The sequence below is a fragment of the Phascolarctos cinereus genome, unplaced genomic scaffold (assembly GCF_003287225.1).
Source record: "Phascolarctos cinereus isolate Bilbo 61053 unplaced genomic scaffold, phaCin_HiC Scaffold_3;HRSCAF=262, whole genome shotgun sequence".
NCBI lineage: Eukaryota > Metazoa > Chordata > Mammalia > Diprotodontia > Phascolarctidae > Phascolarctos > Phascolarctos cinereus.
The window spans coordinates 206,431,586-206,455,807 of record NW_027555736.1 but is presented as its reverse complement, the minus strand read 5'-3'; the positions used below and the strand labels follow the sequence as shown (position 1 = coordinate 206,455,807).

The 24,222-nt window shown below is 40.4% G+C and overlaps 1 protein-coding gene across 1 annotated transcript; it reads left to right on the top strand.

The window, feature by feature from the left end:
- The first annotated feature begins 798 nt into the window (after positions 1 to 798).
- Positions 799 to 23,675, top strand: SERPINA6 (serpin family A member 6). Its single transcript, XM_078151423.1, has 5 exons — positions 799 to 901; positions 8,786 to 9,432; positions 16,144 to 16,414; positions 18,231 to 18,378; positions 23,215 to 23,675. Exons 2-5 carry the CDS (start codon positions 9,030 to 9,032, stop codon positions 23,398 to 23,400), a joined length of 1,008 nt encoding a protein of 335 aa, XP_078007549.1. The 5' UTR covers positions 799 to 901; positions 8,786 to 9,029; the 3' UTR covers positions 23,401 to 23,675.
- The last annotated feature ends 547 nt before the right edge of the window (positions 23,676 to 24,222 follow it).

The window sequence follows — 24,222 nt, the reverse complement described above, 5'->3', positions numbered from 1 at the left end:
CAAGAATAAAGAAACTTGTAGGCTGATTTTGAGGGAAGTGCTTTGCAAACCTTCAAGGGCTATATAGATGATGGTTATTGATATTGTCGTCGTTGTTGTTGCCCAATAACGTTATCTGTCCTTTTGAAGAGGACCAGTGACATCATGGAGTGATGTCTTGACTTGTGCATGAATTGGATTTGAGTAAGGCAGAGTTGAACAAAGACTCTAAATGTGAGCTATTATGCTAGGTGGTGCAGTGGATAGAGCACTGAACCTAGAATCAGGAAGACCTGAGTTCAGATCTTTCCTCAGACACTAGCTTGTGTGACCCTCGGCAAATCACTTAACCTCTGCCTCAGTTTTCTTATGTGTAAAATGGGAATAATAATAGGACTTATCTCCCAGGGCTGTGTTGTGAGATAAAATGAGATAATATTAGTGAAGTACTTTGCAAATGTTAAGTAATTATATAACTGCTAGCTATTGTTATCAATTATTGTTGTTGCTGTTATTCTAATGTTCTAAAGATGGTCTAGTTGGGGATTTATTAAACAAGTTTCTCCTGCTAGCTTCCATAGTCTTTTAAGCATAGCATTGGATACGTAAGCCCCCCAAATTCCAGAGAATTCAAATCAGAGTTATGTTAGAGAAGGTGGGGGTGGAGGGATAGATCCAGCTGGTGTAGTTTTGACACTGGTTAATGTTTATAGCCTTAGGGTGATAGGAGGTGTGGTAGGAGGGGGAGGAGGAATGACCTTTGGTATTAAGATGCCCCAATAAATATTAACCAGCTCCAAAAAAGTAAGGGTGGTTAGAGGTAAGACATAATGATGCACAGGTAACTATACTTCTGGAATCCCTGTGTGGCCTGCAGAGAAGACACCAAGCACTCACAGAGCAGGGGCTGCCTCACTGGCCTGTAAGTAATTCTGACTTTTTTTAGAAAGCTTCAATTCAAGGCAACCCTGCCTCCCCTTCTTTGCCCTTGCTTTCCTCACCTAGGTAGGCCTAGGAAGTCAAGAAGAATGAGTCTATCTTTCCTTTTCGGGGGGCAGAGGGTGAGATTTTAGAAATACAGGCCCCATAATGCACCCAGTGAAGAGCTGACAAGGAGGCTACATGGAGCAAGTCCCTGAGAGGGATTTCAAAAGCTCCAGGATCTCTTCTGTGTCTTTCTTAAGAGTCAGCAGGACTGGGAGCAAGAGGACCTGAGTTCGAGTCCCAGTCTTGTCATGTACTAGCTGTGTGATCCTAGGCAAGTCATGCCTCCTCTCTTGGTCTCTCTTCTGCAAAATGAGGATGATATCTGTATTAACTACTCTACAAGATGGTTAGGAGGATATAACTTTCTAAAGTGCTCACATAAATTTGAACTTTTATTAATTGATGTAATTAATGGCTAGTGTATAAGTTGTCTGGGCATCATCTAAGAATGGTAGGGCACATGCTTAGCCCCAGGCAGCTCACTCACAATGCCAGTTGGAGGGGCTAGGATGAAAGAATGTGCATGACTCAATACAATCTTTCTCTGCTACGTGTGAATTTAAAAGAAAACACCCCCAAAATGTGCACCCTAGTGACAGCAGTTCAACAATTTCACTTTCACATAGAAGTGACCCATTACATTGTGTAAGTAGATTATTTGTAGAGTTGGGGAACAAAGAAAACTTGATGATAGTAACAATAATACTTAAATAATTCAATGCACCTATGATCTCATCAATGTATGCACTCCCTCACTAGTGCAGACTGCAACCCATTCAAATCTCTTCAGCAATTCAATTCAGCAGACATTTTAAAAATGAATCATGTCATTTGCTTTGGTGTCACCTTCATTTCCCAATGTATCCCTCCTTTTTTTTTTCCCTACCCCGAAAGACATCCTTTATAACAAAGAATTAGAGGGGGGAAAATAATTCAGGAAAATTGACCCACGTATCAACCAAGTCTGAGAGTATATGCAATGTTCCATAACCACAGTCCCTCCCACATCTGCAAAGGAAGGAAGGAAATGTATTCTCTTATCTCTTCTTTGGGACCAATAAATTAATAAATATAAAATAACAATTTTTAAAAATTGTAATTTTGTGGAATTAGTAGCTTTCCATTTAATTTCTAGTTTTAGATTCTATGCCATCAGCTGTCAGGCAAGCTTTAGCACTTGCAGAATGGTTAATGGGTCTGATTGCTTAGAATATTTCTGGGAAATCAGCATGCTTCAGTGTCTGCTATGCAAACTAAGAAAACTTAAAAATTAAGCCCAGGAGGTAAAGTCACTGCCTCTCTTCTACCTAGACACAGCTAGATGGTGCAGTGGACCTGTGAGTCAGGAAGACCTGAATTTAAATCCTGTCTCAGACATTACTAGCTGTGAGTCCCTGGACCAGTCACTTAATTCTGTCTGCCTCAGTTTCCTCATCTGTAAATAGGGATAATAATAACACCTACCTGCCAGGGTTATTGGGAAGATAAAATGAGATAACATTTGTGAAAAGCTTTGAAAATCTTAAAGTGCGATAGAAATGCTATGTAAATGCAACAACAGAGGTGGCCTCCAGTTTTGTTCTTTCGATGACTTGACAGGGGATAGCTCTGCTCTGGTCCTTGCCAGGGGCTGGACCTAGGCTGAGAGGGTGAAATTTGTATTCTCCACATACCTCTTGGACTTTCATGAGAATCAAAAGAGATGGTACTTTTTAATCCTTTTTTTTTGTGTGTGTGTGTCATGGTTAAGAATCTCTGGTTAAGAGAGGGAAACTGTTGTTCTTAAAGACAACATAGATAATGAAATAACATCCATATTAAATAAATATTTAACAACAAAATTATTATTATTTCTAACCACATTTCTGACTTTTCATATATACTCATATAGATACACACATGCACATTCATTGTATACATATATGTGTCTATATTTACACATGTATGTTTTAGTACAGCCTTTTCAGACTTAAAATACCTATATGTATATGTGTATATGTACATATATGTACATATGTAATAGCTATTGCTTATATAGCCTCTTGCAGTTTACAAATCATATTACTAACAACTCTGATTTATAGAGAGCACTTCAGTTCATACAGTGTTTGTTTTTTGCTTGGTACTGGCTAAGAAATAGAGTAGTGGATCAGCGGAATAGGTTAAATATGCAAAACACAGTAGTCAATGACTACAGTAATCTATTATTTGATAATCCCAAAGACACCAGCTTCTGGGATAAGAACTCGCTATTTGACAAAAACTGCAGGGAAAACTGGAAAATAGTATGGCAGAAACTAGGTGTAGACCAAAATCTCACACCATATACCAAAATAAAGTCAAAATGGGTTCATGATTTAGATATTAAGGCTGATACTGTAAGCAAACTGGGAGAACAAGGAATAGTTAACCTATCAGATTTATGGGGAACAGAAGAATTCATGACCAAACAGGAGATAGAGAACATTACAAAATGCAAAATGGATAACTTTGATTACATTAAATTGAAAAGGTTTTGCACAAACAAAGCCAATGCAACCAAGATTAGAAAGAAAGTAGAAAATTGGGAAAGAATTTTTACAACCAGTGTCTCTGATAAGGGACTCATTTTAAAATACTTAGAGAATTAAGTCAAATTTATAAGAATACAAGTCATTCCCCAATTGATAACTGGTCAAAGGATATGAACAGACAGTTCTCAGATGAAGAAATTAAAGTCATCTATAGTCATATAAAAAATGCTCTAAATCGTATTTAATAGAGGAATTCAAATCAAAACAACTCTGAGGTACCACATTACACCTATCAGATTGGCCGACATGACAAAACAGGAAAATGATAAATCTTGGAGAAGATGTGGGAAAATTGGAACACTAATGCATTGTTGGTGGAGTTGTGAAATGATCCAACCATTTTGGAGAGCAATTTGGAACTATGCCCAAAGGGCTATAAAAACGTGCATACCCTTTGACCCAGCAATAGCACTTCTAGGGCTGTATCCCAAAGGGATCATACAAATGGGAAAAGGACCTACATGTACAAAAATATTTGTAGCAGCTCTTTTTGTGGTGGCAAAGAATTGTAAATTGGGAGGATGCCCATCAATTGGGGAATGGCTGAACAAGTTATGGTATATGAATGTAATGGAATACTATTGTGCTTTAAGAAAAGATGAGCAGGCTGACTTCAGAAAAACCTGGGAAGACTTGTATGGTCTGATGCTGAGTGAAGTGAGCAGAACCAGGAGGACGTTGTACACAGTAACAGCTGCGTTATACAATGACTAATATTGATAAACTTAACCCTTCCCAGCAATACTGAGACTAAAACATCTAAGACAATCTAAGACATCTCCAAAGGCCTCATGATGGAAATTCACAAAGAAGAAAGAACTATGGAGTTTGAAAGCAGATCAAAGCATACTATTTGTTATTTTTTTTCTTCTGTTGTGTTTTCCTCTTTCTGGTGGTTCCTCCTATTGGTTCTAATTCTCACTTACAACATCACTAATGTGAAAATATGTTTAATAGGAATGTATATGTACAGTCCACATCAGACTGCGTGCCATCTTGGGGAGGGAGGTGCAGAGGGAGGGAGAGAAAAATTTAAAACTCAAAAGCTTATGGAAGTGATTGTTGATAAATCAAAATAAATTAATAAAAAAAACAAAAACAAAAAAAAGTATTTGTTTTTTAACTATTTATACCATCCTGTTATTGTTAGCTTACCTTTTAAGTACTTAGATGCTGTGGCATTCAGTGCATATTTATTTAATATTGATGCTATTTCATTATCTATGCTGTCTTTAAGCACAACAGTTTCCTTCTCTTAACCAGAGATTCTTAACCATAACACAAAAAAGGGTTAAAAGGTATCATTTCTTTTGATTCTCATGATGATCCATGAGGTGAATGGAGAACCACACAATTTCACCCTCCCAGCCCCAGTTCAGCCACTCTCAAGGACTGAGGCCAATTAATCCCCTATCAAGTCATCAACAGGACAGAATTGGAGGCCACCTCTGCATCACAGCTGTCCCACACATTATTTCCATCCATCTTTCTAGACTTTGCTTCATTTGGAGATGAATATTGTGGAAGTGGCACCTGGAGCTCAAAAGTAGTCAGAAATGAATCAAATTACATGAAAAACGACAGCTTGGGTACATTGGAAAAGTATGCTGGATTTGGAGTCAAAGACCCTAGGGTCATATCCTGCTTCTGCCACTTGCTAGTTGTGTGACATTGGAGTCACTTAAGTGACTTGCTGAGTCATGGTTTTTTCATTCAAGATCCAAAAAGTTTAAGAAAATGGTCCTGACCCTTCTCTGATGTGAGCAGGATCCCTTGGGCGTGAATCCTGGACTTGGGCATGAGTCCAGAGTTAGAAGCACTCCTTAGTAAAGAGAGAGCATGCAGTGGCCTCGGCCAGTTGTCATTAGAAAAAACACAAGTAATCTATAGCCAAATCTTGCTATTTTTATCTGCATGTAGATGGCACAGTAGATAGAGCCACCAGGCCTGGAGTCAGGAAAACCTGAATTCAAATATGGACTCAGACATTTATTAATTGTGTGCTCCTGGGCAACTCACGTGAGCCTATTTGCCTCAGTTTCCTCAGCTGTAAAATGGGGATAATAATGGCACCCACCTCCCAGGGTTATTGTGAGGTTCAAGGGAGAGAAAAATTGTTTTAAAAATCCTTAGCATAGTGCCTGGCACATAGTAAACTCTATATAATTGTCATAGTAAGTGCTATATAAATGTTTATTTTTTTCCTTCACATCTTCTGCATGTGTCCTCTTTTTTCCACTCACATAGCCACTAGTACTGGGGTTCAGACTCCATCGCCTCTCACCTGAACTGTTGTAGGAGCACTCTCTCTACTTCAAGTCTCTCCCTCACTCTAAATCTACCTTCCAAACACATGGCAGAATGATTTTCTTAAAGCATAGGGTTGACCATGTCACCTTTTCCCTGCTCCCCACTCCCTGGTCATTCAGTAAACTCTAGTGGTTTGCAGTTACCTCCAGAATCAAGTTTAAAGTCCTGTTTGACATTTACAGCTATTCCCCACCTAGCCCTTTCCACATTTCCAATCTTCTCCCACTCTACCTTCCACCACAAATTCTTGAATCCCATGATTCTCCTCTTCCTGACACAGAGCACTCCATTTCCAGGCTTTTGTTCTGACCCATGCCTGGAATGCTGCCCTTCTTCAGCTTTGCCTCCTAGCATTCCTGGCTTCCTTCAGTACTAAGCTTACTAAGCTCAAATACCACCTTCTGAAGGTGGTCTTTATTTCTTTTCTAAAAAACTTATTTATTTTTAACATTCATTTAAAAATTTTTTTTGAGTTCCAAATTCTCTCCCTCCCGCCCTTTCCCACACATTGAGAAGGCAAGCAATCTGATATCGATTATACATGTGAAATCATACAAAACATATTTCCATAATAATTATGTTGCAAAAAAGCAAGAAAAATAAAGCAAGTGAAAAAAAATCAATTTGCACTCGGTTCATCAGTTCTCTCTCTGGAGGTGGACAGAATTTCCCACTATGAGTCCTTCATAATTGTTTTGGATTATCGTATTGACCAGAGTAACTCTGTCTTTTGCAGTTGATCATTGTTAACAATACAGTTATCCACATTGCAGCTTTCCCCATTGCACTTTCAATATATCACAAGTCGACATTAGAAATTAAATGGGAATTTCTTAGGAATTTTGTGGAAGCCACAGACCACACATGAAGGCCTGCAGATGACATAGAAAAAGTTTAGAAACTCAGAAATGCATAAAATATACATATATAGTATTGTATAATATCAACATACTTTATCTTTTAAAAATTTTTTTATTAATTTATTTTCATTTATCAACAATCACTTCCATAAGTTTTTGAGTTTAAAATTCCCCCCCCCTCCAAGGTGGTGCACAATTTGATATAGGCTGTACATACACATTCCATATTTTATGTTTTATTGCCATAATAATTCAGACTTCATCTCTGGTATGAAGGGAGGGCCAAAAAAATTTACATGGATTTTCTAGCTCATTGGGGCACTATGCTCCTAACCCCTGTGATGTGGAATGGATAACTGTATCACTATTACTATTCTGTTCACTTCACTTTGCATCAGCTCATATAAGTCTTCCCAGCTTTTTCTGAAACCATCCCCTTTGTCATTTCTTATAGCACAATAGTTTTCCTTCACAATCATATGTAACTTGTTCAGCCATTCCCCAATTGATAGGCATCCCCTCAATTTCCAATTCTTTGTTACCACAAAGAAATAAATATTTTTGTATGTATGGGTGCTTTTCCTTTTCCTTTTCTCTCTTTGGGATACAGACCTAGTAGTGGTATTGCTGGTTCAAAGGGTATGCACAGTTTTATAAGAAGGCCTTTCCCAGTCATGTGCTTCCCCCAGCCAAATAGGATGTAAGCTTCCTAAGGGCAAGCATGACTTCATTTTTTTCTTCATATAACCAGAGGCTATTGGAGTGCCTTAAACACAGTAAGTCTTTTTTTTTTTCTTTTGGGTGAGGCAATCGGGGTTAAGTGGCTTGCCCAGGGTCACACAGCTATAGTGTCAAGTATCTGAGGCTGCATTTGAACTCAGGTCCTCCTGACTCCAGGGCTGGTAGTCTATCCACTGTGCCACCTAGCTGCCCCTAAACACAGTAAATTTTGACAGGTGGCTTGCTGAATTAAATGGAATTGCAGAACCTAGGACTTCTGAATTCAAGCCCATCTCACTTTCCATTAAACCTTACTGTCTTCTTATGCGAATTATAACAACATTGTAACGGTTCATTTTTCATTACTTTCAACTTTACAAAATACTAGTTACAGGCAGCAAGATGGCACAGTAGATAGAGCTCTGGGCTTGGAGTCCGGAAGACCTCTGATCCAGCCTCCAACACTTATAATCTCTGGGGAGGATTAAGTGACCCTGGGCAAGCAACCTAATCCTTGCCTTGTTTTCCTCAACGGTAAAATACGGATAAAAACACCACCTACCTCACGGGGTTTTGTGAGGATCAAATGAAATAATATTTATAAAGCACTTAGCACTGCCACTTAGAACACAGTAGGTGCTGTATCAATGCTTATTCCCTCCCTCCACCTCTTCATTTCATTCTCACAACTTGTATATTAGAGAGTAAGGGCAGGACTCATCATCCCTATTTGATAGATAAAGAGACAAGATAGAGCCAGAGAAGTCAGTTGAATGTCCTAAGGACACCTAGCTAGTTACACACACCATAAACATACTATAAATTAGTAGTAAGTACTCAAGTCCTCTCCTGGATCACTGCCTTACTGTGGAGGAGGGACATGCATAGTAGCTCAATAAAGCTATGAGCTGTGCCCTTCAGGGTTACCCAAGACTGACAGGTCACAGCAGAGAGTTCTGACAAAAGGTGATCCACCAGAGAAGGACATGGCAAACCACTCCAGTGTCTTTGCCAAGAAAACCCGACGGATAGGATTGAAGGGCATGGCACACTATGGTCCATGGGGTCGCAGAGTCAGACACAACTAAATGAACAACAACAAGGTAGAATATGAAGTGTTAAAAGTTATATCAAATAATCCCATTGCAACTTTTCCATCTAGATTCTAAAACATCTTTTCTCAGAAGTCACACTGGGTCGGTTTTTTTGAATCCAAATTCCCATTTTTGGCCCAGAGACATGGCCCAATTTAAAGAAGAGGCAGATTTCAGATTTGAACACAGGACCTCTAACTCTAAACTCAGTGCTACTTCCTCTATTTCACACTGCTTCTAATAAATTTTCCTAATTTTTCAGGACCCAGTCACCCTGGACAATGACTTCCAACCTGTACAAGTGTCTGTTCATTTTCTCAGCCCTCAGTTTTTGTGTCTCCCAGACCCAACCACGACCTCCATCCCCAAGAACACCCTGTTGAGAAAGAAATCCTTCCCACCGTAGACTGGCACCAGTGAATGTTGACTTTGCATTTCGCTTATATAAGAATTTGATATCAAGAGCCCCAGACAGAAATGTTTTCATCTCCCCAGTGAGTATTTCCATGTCTTTGGCTATGCTGTCCCTTGGGGCCAGGTCAGCCACACGTACTCAGCTCTTGGAAAGCCTGGGATTCAACCTGACGGAGACACCAGATTTGGCCATCCACCAGGGCTTTCAATATCTCATCTATCTGTTCAACAATTCAGATACTGGCCTGGAAATGAACATGGGAAATGTCCTATTTCTTGACTCTCAGATAGAACTTATGGAGACATTCATGACAGAAATAAAGCATTATTATTATAATGTAGAAGTTTCTTCTGCAGACTTTCAAAATTCAACCAGAGCCAAGAAACAGGTCAACGATTTTGTCAAGAATAAAACTTTGGGGAACGTTGATCAGTTATTCAAGGAACTGGATAGTGATACCATGCTTATTTTGATCAGCTATATTTTCTTTAAAGGTAAAATATCTTATTCTGATAGGGTAGCTAGGTGGCACAGTGGATGGAGCACCAGGCATGGAGTCAGGAAGGCCTAAGTTCCAGTCTAGCCTCAGACACTTATTAGCTGTGTGACCCTGGGCAAGTCACTTAATTTTTTGCCTCAGTTTCCTTATCTGTAAAATGAGTTGGAGAAGGAATAGCAAACTACTCCCATGTCTCTGCCAAGAAAACCCACAAAGGCGTCACAAAGAGTTGGACAAGACTGAAATGACTAAACAAATCTTACACTGATTCTGTTATCTGTAGTAATGATAGCTCCCATTTATATGTAATGTCTCAGGACTGAAAAGAACTGCCCCCAAATTACTTTGTTTCATCCTCAGTAATTCTTGTGCAGTAGATGGTACAAGTACTACTTAACTATATGCATTTTGGAGATGAGGAAGAAGGCTAAGAAATGTTGATGGCTTGCCTTAGATCAAAAATTCCATAAAGAAGCATTTTTAAAGTGCTTACTATGTGTCAGGCACTCTGCTAAGTTCTGGGGATACAAAGAAAGGTAAAAACACAGTGCTGCCCTCAAGGAGCTCACAGTCTAATGGGACAGGCAACATGAAAACAACTCTATTCATACTGATTGTAAGTGGCAAAATCAGAACTGACACCTGGCCTTCTAAACCAAATCCAATGCTCTTTCCTTATATCACAGTTGACTTTACAACTGTGCTTTCTCTTCCCTCCTTCCCCTTCTTATACTCTCTTTTTTGGGTGGGTAGGTGGGAGGGACATAGTCATAATAAGTGTGCATACAATTCTGCTGATTTCATTGTACATTATCTCATAGAGTTCTTTCCAAATTTTACTACCAGTCCTCTTAACTCCAACTTAAATGCCACCTTTTCCACCAAGTCCTCCCTGATTATGCCTTTTCCCCTCTTGTACCTCAAAAACCCCCTTATTTTGTATCTCAACCATTTTGTTGTTGTTCAGTTGTTTCAGTCATATTGGACTCTTTGTGACCCCATTTGGAGTTTTTTTTGGCAAAGATACTGGAGTGGTTTGCCATTTCCTTCTCCAGCTCATCTCACAGATGAAGAAACTGGGGCGAACGGGGGTGAGTGACCTGCCCAGGGTCACACAGCTAGGAAGTATCTATAGAGATCTGAACTCAGGAAGATGAGTGTCCCTGACTCCAGGCCCAGTGGTCTGTTCATTGTGCCACCTAGTTACTCCCTCAATCAGGTCCTATAGTAGAAAGAGTAAAGGATTTTGAGTCAGAGGACCTGAGGTCAAGCCCCAGCTCGGCTATTTCCTACCTATGTGTTGTTGTTAGACAAATCACTAAGCCTCTCTAGACTTCAAATTTTTTAAAAATATGTAAGTTGAGAGGGCTGGACTAAATGATCTTTAAAGTCCCTTCCAGCTCAAAAATCTATTGAATTCTGTTTAGTATTTTGGCAATCTCTATATCTATCTATCTATCTATCTATCTATCTATCTATCTATCTATCTATCTATCTATCTGTCTGTCTGTCTGTCTGTCTGTCTGTCTGTCTGTCTGTCTGTCTACCTGTCTGTCTGTCATATTCCCTACTAGGCCGTGAGCTACACAAGGGCGGGGATGTCTACATTATATGAAGTCTGTATCTCTCCCATCATGGAGCCCAGTTCTCTCCACATAGTAGGCACTGAATTTAAATGTGTCAAGTTGTTGGGTCAGGTCATCTGGGTTCTAGTCTCAGATGTGCCAATAAATGGCTTGGGCAAGTTTCTTCCCCAATTTGGGTTTCAATTTCCCCATGGCTAAAACGGGTTCATTGTATTAGATATTCCCTGTAGTCCTTCCAAACGCTAATATCATAATAGTCCTTCCAGTTCTAACATTCTATGATTCAATGCTAGATTTTGGCTCAGCCAGTAACTATGGGAAAATATAACATACAGATGGCATTACTGGGATGTAACTGAGTGTAACCGAAAGTCAGCCCTTCTGTTAAGTGATAGGCAGATGGGCAGGGCAGGTACTCATAGGTTAACTCAGTGTAGTCCCTCTGTCTCTACGTCTCTGGGTATGGAAGGAGTGACTGACAGGTTGGGCTTTGGGCCAGTAACAAAGGTACAGGGTCCTTATTCCCCAATCCAATAATCCTCCCAGAACACTGAAGCTCATGGCCAGCCCCAGGACTACCAGTGAAGATAAAATTTGCTTGTATTAGCTCTCAATCTGTACTTTCTTCACCTTTACTTCTCGTTGTTCATCAACCAGTACCCTCATATTTTGATCTCCCTGACCCTTCTCTTATCCGTGAGATATCCAGTGGTATAGTGGATAGAATTCTAGAACTAGAATCACAAAGACCTGAGTTCAATATTTACTAGCTGTGTGATCCCAGGCAAGTCACTGAATCTCTCTGAGCCTCAGTTTTCTCATCTATAAATGGGATAATAGCCCCTACCTCGCGCTTGTCGTGAGAATCAAATGAGTCCATATATGTAAAGCATATATAAATAGCTTTTTATAGTAATAATTATTATTTTTGTTCTCAAAACTTGTTCTTGTGAACATATCTGCTGAGCTTACTCACACTGAGAGGGTGGAAGAAGCATTGAATTTGGTGAGAAGGGACCTGGCTCTCTAAGTTTTGACTCTGATAGTTACTACCTGTGTGATCTTGGACCATGTGCTTTGCTAATCTAACTTCAGTTCTCTCATCTGGCAATTGAGGGGAATAAAGTAGACGGTCTCTTAATGTTATTTTCTAGCTCTAAATCATAAGATCCTAAGATGTCAATGACTGATAATTCAATTTAGTTCAAAAAGAATATATTAAATGCCTACTATGTGGCAAGCAGTGTGCTAGGTTCTAGGGACAAAAAGTCAAACATGAGGCCATCCCTGCGCACAAGGACAATTCTCCCTTCTGGATGGATACAACAAAGGTAAATTACAAATAAATATAGGACACAACTAGTTATAGTAATTAGAGGTAGTCCTAATTCCTGGGGGGAGGGGATCAGGAAATGTCTCTTGTAGCAGGTGCTACCCAACTTGAGTTTTGAAAGGACCTAGGGATTCCGAACAGCGGAGGTAAGAAGGGGCAGCACGCTAGGCCTGGGAAATGGCCAGTGCAAAGGGGCAAAGTTGGAGGGGACTGTTGTGTATAGGGAGCAGCAAGAGGGGCACTTTGACTGGAAGGCTGAGTACATGAGAGGGATTATGATTAGATTAGATAGGTAGGGCTTTAAATACTAAACAGAGGAGCTGGTAGCTTCTTAGCTTGGGAGTAGCATGGTCAGATCTATGTTTTAAGAATACCAGTTTGGCAACTGTGCATAAAAGGGCAGATGGGAGGGGAAAGGGGCTACTAGCGATGCAGGGAGGCCTGTTGGAAAACTTGGAAATAGTCTAGGCCAGGGATGGGGAACTTATGGCCTTGAGGCCACGTGGCCTTCTAGATCCTTAAGTGTGGCCTTCTGACTGAATTCAAATGTTACAGAACAAGATCTGTGACATTTGCATTCAGTCAAAAGGCCACACTTATGGATCTAGAAAGCCACGTGTGATTTGAGGGCCATAGGTTTCCCCACCCCTGGTCTAGGCAGTAGGTGATGGGTACTTGACTTATGGTGTTCATAAGTGTTAATTAAAGACAGATGCAAGAGGTCTTGTGGAGGTAGAATCAAGGAAACTTAGCCACTAATGAGATGAAGGGTTGACCAAGCCTCTGAGTTTGTGAACCTGGAAGAAAGGGGGCTGCTCTCAACAGAAATCAGCAAGTTAGGAGGGGAGGGTCTAGAGGGAAAGATAATAAAGTCAGCTTTGATATTTTGAGATTGAGATGCTTTGGGGACATTCAAGTAGAGGTGACTAGTTAGGCAAATAGAGAGGTGAGACTGGAGATCAGGAGAGAGCAGTGCTGGATATATACAGGAGTCATCTGCATAGATATGATCATTGAACCCATGGGAGTTGATGGAATCACCAAAAGCATATAAAGAGAAGAGGGCCTGGAACAGAGAGAGCCCTAGGGGTAAACCCACTGGATAAGGTCACTCTCTCACAGAGGTTTTTAATGTTTTACCTAAAAAACTTTAAGCTAAGTGAATGAAATTTTAATACTAGAATTTTAGGCCTCAGGGACAGGCTATGGGGTGTGTGTGTGTGTGTGTGTGTGTGTGTGTGTGTGTGTGTGTGTGTGTGCGTGTGTGTGCTTGTGCACTTGTGCGCACGCACTTTCTGATAGGACTGTCTTATAGATGCCCTTTCATAAGATATATGTATGTGGATGCTGTCTAAACCTAAAAAGATGGCTGTCTGGCCTGTGGCACTGACAGATTGTCTGATCTGGGATCTAACCAACCCCTTTCCAGGGAAGTCTGATTCCTGCCTTTAAAGGAAGCAGGATGATGCCCATGGTTGAGTACTTATTCCTTTGTTTATCTACCTCCAAGAATGGTACTGAATTAAGTTTATCCAGCAGACTTTAAATATCTGTAAGTCTAGGGAGAACAACATTTTGGGGAACTCAGGATACACGCCACTTTCCCTGATTGCCCTTAATATCACCAGCTTTTCTCCCTCCCACCAAATGCTGGTTACAGAAAAGACCACCATGAAAAGCAAATAGCAAGTAAACTTATTTATCCAAGCAAAATAGTTCACAAAAATCAGGGGAGTTATAAAGATTGGAATAGAACAAAACATGCACAGTAATAAAGGAGTTCTTCAATTGGAAGCAAGATAAAATACTTCATCAGCACAACCAAGGAGAGAGGAAATGATGTCTCTAAGGGGAGTCTGCTCTCAGCAGTCTCTGGGGTTACAGGCCCTGAAAGTCAAGGAACATGATCAGAGTTGCTTTCCTTTTTTTTTTTCTTTGGGGCTAGGCAATGGGGTTAAGTGACTTGCCCAGGGTCACACAGCTAGTAAGCGTCAAGTATCTGAGGCTGGATTTGAACTCAGGTCCTCCTGACTCCAGGGCTGGTGCTTGAGCCTCTGGGGACTCCCATTATCCATCCCAAAGTTCACATCGTGCCTTTCTTCATTCATCTCTCCCTGTATCCTTCTTCAGAATGTCCTCCAACAATCTCCCTTAGTGCTGGTACACAAAATACACACTGTTGTCTCAGCCAATCAGGAGCTGTATCTCCCTCCTAGTGCAACACGGAGCAGTGGGTCACAGCTCCAGAAAAACTGTCCATCTCACGTGTGTTAGAGTGCATGATAGACCTAAAAGGATTTCGTAGCAGTGACTGTCTACCAGGGGTGGCGAGCCTGTGGCCTCAAGGTCACACGTGACTGAAGCAGTCAAAAGGCTGAGCTTGAGGACCTAGAGGGCCACATGTGGCCTTGAGGCCTCAGGTTCCCTACCCCTGGTCTACGCTGTCAAAACATGAGGTTAAGTTTCTCCTCTGAATATAATTACCACATAGTTGCCAACTACAGAAGCAGGAAGGCAGCAGCTGTAGGCAATAGCCCTGAGGCATGCACCAGCCTGTCTTCCTCCCTGGCATTATTAACAAGCAGTGAGTAAAATCGAGCAGAATTTGATCCCGTGCTGGGTTGACTTGTCTCACTGCTATTGGAGAGAGCTATCTGTCAGAGAGATGTAGGGAGCCAGTGAGGGTATTTTGTTGCGCAGGAGAGCAGTTCTGGAAGTCTGATGTTCTGGAGTGATTTTCTGTGTTTCTTAGTGTTTCCTTGTGTTATGAATGTCCTTGTGGACATTCTAGGTCATGTTGTGAGTTCACTGGGGATTTGTGCACAAAACTCTCTGAACAGTTTGGGTAATAATTAATCACAATAATAGAGCTTACTCTCTGCCAGGTGTTTTACAATTATTATCTCATTTCATCCTCACAACAGCTCTGGGGCATAAATGTTATTATTATCCTCATTTTACAGTTAAAGAAACTGAGGTTAAGTGACTTGCCCAGGGTCACACAGCTAGTAAGTGTCTGAGGCTAGATTTGAACTGAAGTCTTCCTGATGCCACGCCTAGTTTTCTAGCCACTGTGTCACCTAACTACTCTATCAGTCAATCAGTTAAGAAGTATTTATTAAGAAGTTATTGAGTACGGGTGCCACGCATGGGGAATACAAAACATGGTCCTTGCTTAACGACATCTTCTCAATTGTTCGCTTTTCTCGAGTGCCTGTCACAGAAGTCATAAGACTCTGGCTAGTTTGGGTGATGACAATTTATTTTTCCAAATGAATTTTGTTAATATTTTATTGAGTTTTGCAAAATGTCCCTTTGATAATTTGAAGGGAATAGCACTAAAAGTGTAAATTAACTTTGGTAGTATTGTCATTTTTATTATATTGGCATGGCCTAGCCGTAAGTGCTGAATATTCCTCCAGCTATTAAAATTGTTCTTTTCTTTATTTCTTTAAGGAACCCTTTGTAACTGAATTCATACGAGTATTTTTTCGTGCTTTCATAAGTTGATACCAAGATATGTCATACATTCTGTAGTTATTTGGAATGGAATAGAATAGATTTAGAGTCTTTTATTCTCTCTTTCTATGTCTATCTCTGTGTTTTTCATTTATTCTCTTCTCATTAACCTTTCTTCCTCCCTCCTTTTTCATTTCTCTCCTTCTTACTCCTCTCCCTTATTTCTCCTTTTTGATTCCTTATATGGATCTCCTTTTTCTTTCTCTCTTTGCCTGTTCCCCCCACCTTTTTCCTGCTCACTGTTTCTCTCCGTCTTCCACCTCCTCAGGAAGATGGGCAAAATCTTTTGACTCCAATGTCACCGGAATGCAGAAGTTCTACACAAGTGAGAATGTCAGCGTGGACGTGTCGATGATGTTCCAGTCTGGGGCCAATAATCACTTGTTTGACAAGGAGCTGTCCTGCACAGTGGTGCAGCTGGAGTACTCTGGGAACGCCACAGCCTTCTTCATTCTGCCAGATGAGGGAAAGATGGACCAGGTGGTGGCTGCCCTGAGCCGAGATACGCTGAACAGATGGTCTCAGCTCCTTCAGGACAGGTAATCCCATCAGCCAGACCTCCTCCAGAGGGGCCTTGACTTCTGCCATAGGCTAGGTCCAAAGAGAAATGTGGAAACTGAAAATCTGCACATTGAATTAAGTTTTCTTATAGACTCAAGCTGTCATTCTAGAGCTTCCATATAACATTAGCAGGAAAAAAAATACTGTACTGTTAATCTCCCAGAAGATCAGTCACTGACTTCATTGATTCCTAGATGTACAGTCTTAGGCAAACCTCTTTACCATCTTTAAAATTGAAATAATAACATTTGCACATGAACACAATTATTGTTAGGCTCAGATGAAAGTGAATGGGACTTTGTGACAGCTACATAAACACTAGCAATTGTTTATGTTGCTGATGTTGTTATTATTAACAATAACAATACTTTCTGACGCATTGTCCTTGGGCAGGGATGCTTCACACTTCTGATATATTTTTCCTTCTGATATATTCTCCCCCAAGTAATTAAGCATCTGTAAGCCAGTACTTAAGTATACCCTTAAGGTAAACAGATCCTACAATGAACCTTTCAGTGAAGTAAAGAATTACTTTCATTTTATCTATTTTATAAGCTAAGATCTGAGTATATAGGGTTTTCTTAAAGTGGGGCTCACTTACTCTTTTCTTGAGTAAATTAACGAAACTTAGCCCATTGCTTCAAGGTTTCTAGGCACTCAAACAAAAAAATAAGTAGGGTACTTACTACCTGTGTGATCTTGGATGAATCATTTAAAATCCTTAGGTCTCTTAGTGTCCTTTACTATAAGGAAATGATAGGACTAGTCTTAGATGGACTCTGAGGTCCCTTTCATTGCTAGATCTCTGATCATGAAAATATGTTATCTGTGTTGAATGATAGAAAAGTTACAGAGATTATCCAAGGTGGAAAAGACTTTGTAAGTCATCCTAACTGAATGACGTTTCCCTCTCTACTAGAATATGTTCTCCTCCCCCCGCTTCAACGCCTAGAGATATCTTATTCCCTTTTTGGACAACTAATTTATTTTTTAATTTTTTATGAGGCAACTGGGGTGAAGTGACTTGCCCAGGGTCATACAGCTAGTAAGTGTCAAGTGTCTGATCAGAGACTGCATTTGAACTCAGGTCCCCCTGACTCCAAGGTGGGTGCTCTATCCACTTTGCCACCTAGCTGCCCCTGGACAACTAATTATTGAGAGGCTCTTATACTAAGCTGAAATCTGCCTCTTTGTAGCATCTAAACCAAGGTCCTAATTCTGCTGTCAGAGGCCAAGCATACCAAGTCATTTCTTTTTCCACAAGACAGCAGTCCTTCAAATATGATAACAAATCTGTTATCGTAACACACCTTGTCCCTTACCCCCAATCTTTTCTGTAATCTAAACTCCTTTAGTCTACTTCCCATAGTGGACATACTTGAGCTTATCAATGTCCTTCCTAAAGTAGGATGCTCAGAACTGAGCACAGTTTAATTCTTATGAATGTATTTTTAATAAATGCTTGTTGCATTGACCTTAGAGATAACCCAGTCCAAACGTCCATCTTGCTTTAAATTTGGACCTTTTTTCTACTCTAATTTGTGGTTGGTTTCCTCTATACTACATTGTCTGCTGGGAAACACATGACCAATGGAGTCAGGGTTGGTATCATGAGGGGGGCCGAAATGTTCTGCAGCTGTTTCTACACCCTGAAGTAACCAGGGCCAACTGGGAAGCCAAAGAGAGCGAGAGTTTTGGGAAGACAAAGATATAGGATTAGGAGGAGAAAATGGCCAGGGCTCTCTCTCTAGCCTTCCCAACACTTTTAACCATTTTCTATTTCCCCCTAAACAGACATGTGGATTTATATATTCCAAAGTTGTGTATTTCTGAGTCCTATGATCTTGAAGATGTCCTAAGGGAAATGGGGATGATGGACCTATTCACCAACCAAGCCAATCTCTCTGGCATCACTAAAGAAGCCTCAGTTCAACTATCTGAAGTAAGTAACTCAGATCGACTCTTCCTTGCCAAAACTCACATTTCAGATAGATTGCTAATGACAAAGTATGTATTTCAGGGACGTACTTCATTGCCAATTACTGAAGGAAGTAGGAAACCATGTTTCTAATCTCGTCTCTACTGCTAACTAGTCACTCAATCAATCAGTCAGTAAGTATTTATTAAAATGTGCCAGGCTCTGTGCTAGGTTCTAGGGATACGTGTACAAAGAATGAAGCAGTCCTTTCATTCTGAAGCAATCCCAGCTCCCGAAGAGCTTACATTTTAATGGGGAAGACAACAATATGTGCAAAATATAGAAAACATAAAGATACGGTTAATATATAAAACTATGTACAAAATAGTTAAATACAAAGCAGTTTGGGAAGGGAGCCTAGTAATTGGGTATTAGGAAAGGCTTTATGCAGAATCTGATGCCTGAGCTGCTTCTTAAAGGAAGAAAGGGGCTCTGTAAGATGGAGGGGTGGAGGAGGAACATTCCAGGCCATTGGAGTTGGCCAATGCAAAGCTACAGATGTGGGAGATGCGTATCATGAGTGAAGAACCGAGAAAAGACTAGTTTGGCTGGAACTATATAACCTTTGGAGGGTCTGGGTTCAGATCACAGGAGCACCAGGACAGAGAGAACCACAATGTGGTAGCAAAAAGAATTATAATGAATAGGATAAACTCACATTTTCAGCCACCAGAGGGAAGTCTTAGTCTGGACCCTGAAAAAGATCTGTGAGAACATTCTGTCGTCACTGGCTTGATGTGAATGAAAGTTTCAAAGAGCCTATATAAGATAGTTCCTTTTATTCAGACTGCCTCTAGGCATGTAGCTTAGAGAGTCACATAGGTCTATAATCCAGGGGTTAATCAATGACAGCCCTGTGGCCAAATCCAGGTCACTACCTGTTTGTGAGCTAAAAATGGTTTTTGCATTGGTAAAAAAAAAATTGTATTTAAAGATGTAAAAACCATTCTTAGCTCTCAGGCTACACAAAAACAGGGATTGTTTGTCAATACGTGTCCTAGGCAGTTACAGATAGGGAGATCACTTGGCCAAATTAATACCCCCACCTGGCCATGAGGTGTTACATATAATTTTGTTTATGGGGTCAGAGAGCAGTCAGTCAACTAGGCAGTCAACAAGTCTAAGCACCTACTATGTGCTGCCACTATGATAGATAGTACTGAGAGACCTCATTGTGTACCCTCTCTTTTCATATACATTTTTCTGAAAATTCCCTGTCCTCTACACTTGGCAAGTTGCTTAACCTCTCTTGGCATACAAATATAGGAAGGAAAATGATCCGAGCTATCAGAGCGAGAGGATTAAAAGGGGCCAGGCTTCTGCCACCCCTCACAAGTAATGACAAATAGAAACAGTAATAAGGAAAGGAAGAGCTAACACACACACGCACACACACACACACACACACACACACACACACACACACACAAGAAAGTGAAAACCAACCATGACTTTTTAAAATAAGCAAAGTGCAGATTCAATTAAAAAATACTGCAGAACAACAAAATCAGCTAATATACCGGGAACAAAAGAAATAGAAAGAAGAAACCCCACAAGATATCCTAAGAGACATCTTCAGGTGGATAAATATCATGGTCAAAGAAACCAATAAAGAATGTTTTTCCTAGGCTGCCCACCTGCTTCTGCATAAAAGGCAGCCTGTGTTGTCACTGTCCTTCCCACACACAGCCTTACCCTAGCTGCTGCTGCCCTGGCTATGTGTCCTCCACCTTCACCTCCTCCATACAGGTTTATTTCAAGTCAGCCATTACAAATCCATCAGATGTCTCAACCCAGAGTGGGGCCTTTCGGATCCTGGCCACACAAATCCCCAGACTCCAGGTGCTAAAGCATGGTGTGATTGCTTTGCATGCTGAGAGTGCCAGATCACCAAATATCGCATGAGCAGTGGCTTTGTTATAGTGAATCCTTATTCCTATATTTAACTGCTAGCAAAAGAAGTAGTGTCCTAAACGTGTTGTAAGTAGCAGCTGCCAAATATGACTTAGAAAAGGACTACTTGGCCCTGTCAGGGACATCAAATTAAGCAGCTAGGGCTGAGGTCCAGATCTGAACAGAGGCCTCCAAAGCCATCATGAATGGATTTGACTCATGGAGTCCAGAGGTGGACCTTCAGAGTTTTCCCCAAGATGTTGCTGACTGGTCTGCTCCATGGAGTCATCATAATTTGATCAGCTCACAAAATTCCCAGAAAGAAGGATACCTAATTCCCACACGTCTCTCACAATAAAACCAGGAATGTGTGCATATGTGAAGGGGGTATAAGGAAGAAAATCAGGAGGCCAGATAAAAGAAGCATTTACAGAAAGTAAAAAAACAGATAAAAAATTAAATAAGGTTTAAGAATAGATCCTTGATCTGCAGTTTCATTGGTATAAGGAGTCCACAGTGAAGAAATACCTTTGCCAGTGGAGATCAGCACCTTCTCTGCAACTGATATTGTTGATGAGTTTCTAAGAGCACTTAGAGGTTCAGTGATGTGGTAAGGGTCACACAGGCAGTGTGTGTGTGTGTGTGTGTGTGTGTGTGTGTGTGTGAGAGAGAGAGAGAGAGAGAGAGAGAGAGAGAGAGAGGCAGGACTTGAACCCAGGTTTTCCTAGCTTTCTATTCATGACACCACATCACTTTTCTTAAATAAGAAAGAAAAAATATGAGAAATGACTAATATGAGAAACACAACTGAAAATCTAGAATAAGACAAACCCACAGAGGCAACAAATAGCAGACTTATTATGATGGAAAATGGGATACAATAATATAGACCAGCTTTAAAGATAGGGTTAGAAAAATTAGTTATCTAAATTGTTGAAAAATACTTCAATCTGAATGGCAGGTCAAGAGATAGATCATGAGTCTTCAATGTAAGGATTATGGACATTAAGGACTTAGAAAAACAAAACAATTTTGGAGTTATATTTCAGGAAATCAAAAAAACTTCCCAGAAATGGCAAAAATAATAGGCGAAGTATAGCTCAAAAGAATGCACAGGACACCAATAAGGAAAAACTCAAGACCTGACATGTCTAGACACATAATAGTTAGATTCCAAGGAAAAATAGTATGTTTCTAAAACAAATGATTCAAACATCATTTACTAAACAAATATAGTTAGGATTACGGTAAACTTTTCATGCATAAAACTTTTTATGCGACATTTACTAAGTTAAGAGGTTTGAGCTGTAAGTCTAAACTATTCACCTGGCAACATTTATCACACTGTATGAAGACAGGAGATGGGAATTTTTATCAACAAATAGAATTTGAAAAGTTTACAGAGTTTCAAGGAAGTTTTTGAATAGTCCCCAAGCCAAAAGGATAAATCTTTAAAACAAACAAGATCAAACAATCATTGTCGCAAGCAACCAGCTGATGAAGTGGAAGGGGCCCTAAATTTGAAATCAGAGGATCTGATTTAAACAATACCCCTTTCCCTTATTACCTGTGTAACCCTGATCAAGTCACTGAACCGCTTTTCTTGGCCTCAGTTTCCTTTCCTATAAAATGAGGGGTTTGGACTGGTTGGCCTTTAAGGCCCTTTCTAACTTGAAATCTACGATCCTATAATCCTACATTATTAATACTCCCGGAGGACTTGTACTAGTTAAATCACTAAAACTTTCAGAAGAGTATTTCAAAAAAGTGGAGAAAAAAAAAACTGGAGTAAAGATAGACTGGTGTAATTGTAAAACAAAACTCATGAATTTGATAAAGAAGAATGCAAAGTCAAAATAACCTATGTGGTTATTAATATAAGCAGAGACACTCTGTGCAGAATAAGCATGAATTCATAGTAGAAATAATAATAATAGCTAACATTCATATAGTACTTGCTATGTTCCAGGCCTTATGCTAGGCACTTTACAAATATTGTCTCATTTGATCCTCACAAGAACTCTAGGAGATAGGTGCTGGTACTATCCCCGTTTTACAGATGAGGAAATTGAGGCAAACAGAGGTTAAGTGACTTGCCCAGGATCACACAGCTTGCAAGTGTGTAAGGCCAGATTTGAATTCATCTCTTCCTGACTTCAGGCCTAGTGCTCTAACCACTGTGCCGTGTGCAGTGGAGCAACAGCCTGGCGTGTGGCGTCAGAAGTCTTCACTTCACAGCTCAGTTCTGACACATACTAGTCTCTTAACCTCTCACTAGATAGAGCACTGGGCTGGGAATAAGGAAGACATCTTCATGAGTTCAAATCCAGCCTAAGACACTTACTGGCTGTATGACCCTGGGCAAGTCACTTAACTCTATTTTCCTGTTTCCTCATCTGTAAAAATGAGCTGAAGAAGGAAATGGCAAACACCTCCAGTATCTTTGCCAAGAAAATCCCAGATGGGATCACAGAGTCGGACGTGGCTGAAACAACTGGACAGCACACAAATATTAAAGCTGTCATTTGAACCTTACTATTCTCCATATTGCCAGTGTTTTGCACAATGCCTAGTACATAAGTGATTTTTGATTGACTGAATGTTTTGTTGACTCTCTATAGGGCCCTCTTCACACTATACCATGATTTCTCCCTGAGAGTTTTGTGAACTTGAACCAGTAACAACCTCTGTGACCCTCAGTTTTCTTCTCTGTGTTACCAACCTCACAAAGCCCATGGAAAGTCCTTTATAAACAAAAAGCAAAATAGAAACAGAAGTTAGTGTAAATATTGCTGATTAATTGAACAAAGGAGTTAACATACGCAAAACACTTTGCAAATCTGCTGATGCTAATTATTAATGTCATTATTCTTGTTATCGATTGACCCACTCATTTCTGTTTCACAGTTCCTCCATAAGGCCGTGCTCAGCATTGATGAAAAGGGCGCCGAGGCAGCTGCAGACACTGCATTAAACGTGGTATTCAAATCATATCATCCAGTCATCAAGTTCGACAGACCTTTCCTGTTCATTGTGTTTGATCACTTCACCTGGAGCTCTCTGTTCCTGGGAAAAATCATGAACCCCGTATAAGTACCTAGACGTAAAATGTTGAACTGGAGAGGCGGTGTTGTGTGTCACGTTGTGGAAATGATTGGACTAGGAATCGGGAGACCTGCTTTCTACTTTGAGGGTTGGCGCTTCCTACCTTCACCTCAGTGTTCTATTTCCTCTTCTGTAAAATGGAGATAATTCTTCCCTGACCCTGCCTTCATCATCAACAATAGGATTGTTTTGTGGCCCAAATGAAGCAATGAATGTAAAGGTATTTTGAAAAGTATAAAGCCTAGAGTCTGTTTTATTTTTAATTTTTATTGATACCTTTTGTTTTTATATCTTCTTTACTTCCGAATGTGCCCTTCTCCCCAGTTTGGGGATCCATCCCTTATAACAGAGAGAGAGAGAGAGACAGAGACAGAGACAGAGACAAAGACAGAGAGGGAGGGAGGGAGGGAGGGAGAGACAGGCAGAGGCAGAGAGATGGAGAGAGGGTGAGAGAGAGAGAGAGAGAGAGAGAGAGAGAGAGAGAGAGAGAGTGAGAGAGAGAGAGAGAGAGAGAGAGAGAGAGAGAGAAACTTAGTGCATATCAACCTAGTCTGACAGCTTAGCCAGTATTCCGCATGCATACCACCCCACCTCTGCAAGGAAGGGACAGGGGTACCGTCTCTTATATTTCTTGGGGGCTATGCTTGGGTATGATAATTACATGATGTTCATGGTTGTTCTTTCTACTTTGAGGCCATTGTATATATTGTTTTCTTGATTCTGCTTACCTCATTCTTCATCAGTTAATATGTTTTCCCCTGACTCTCAGAATTCTTCATCGTTATCATTTCTTACATATTCCTGTATTCT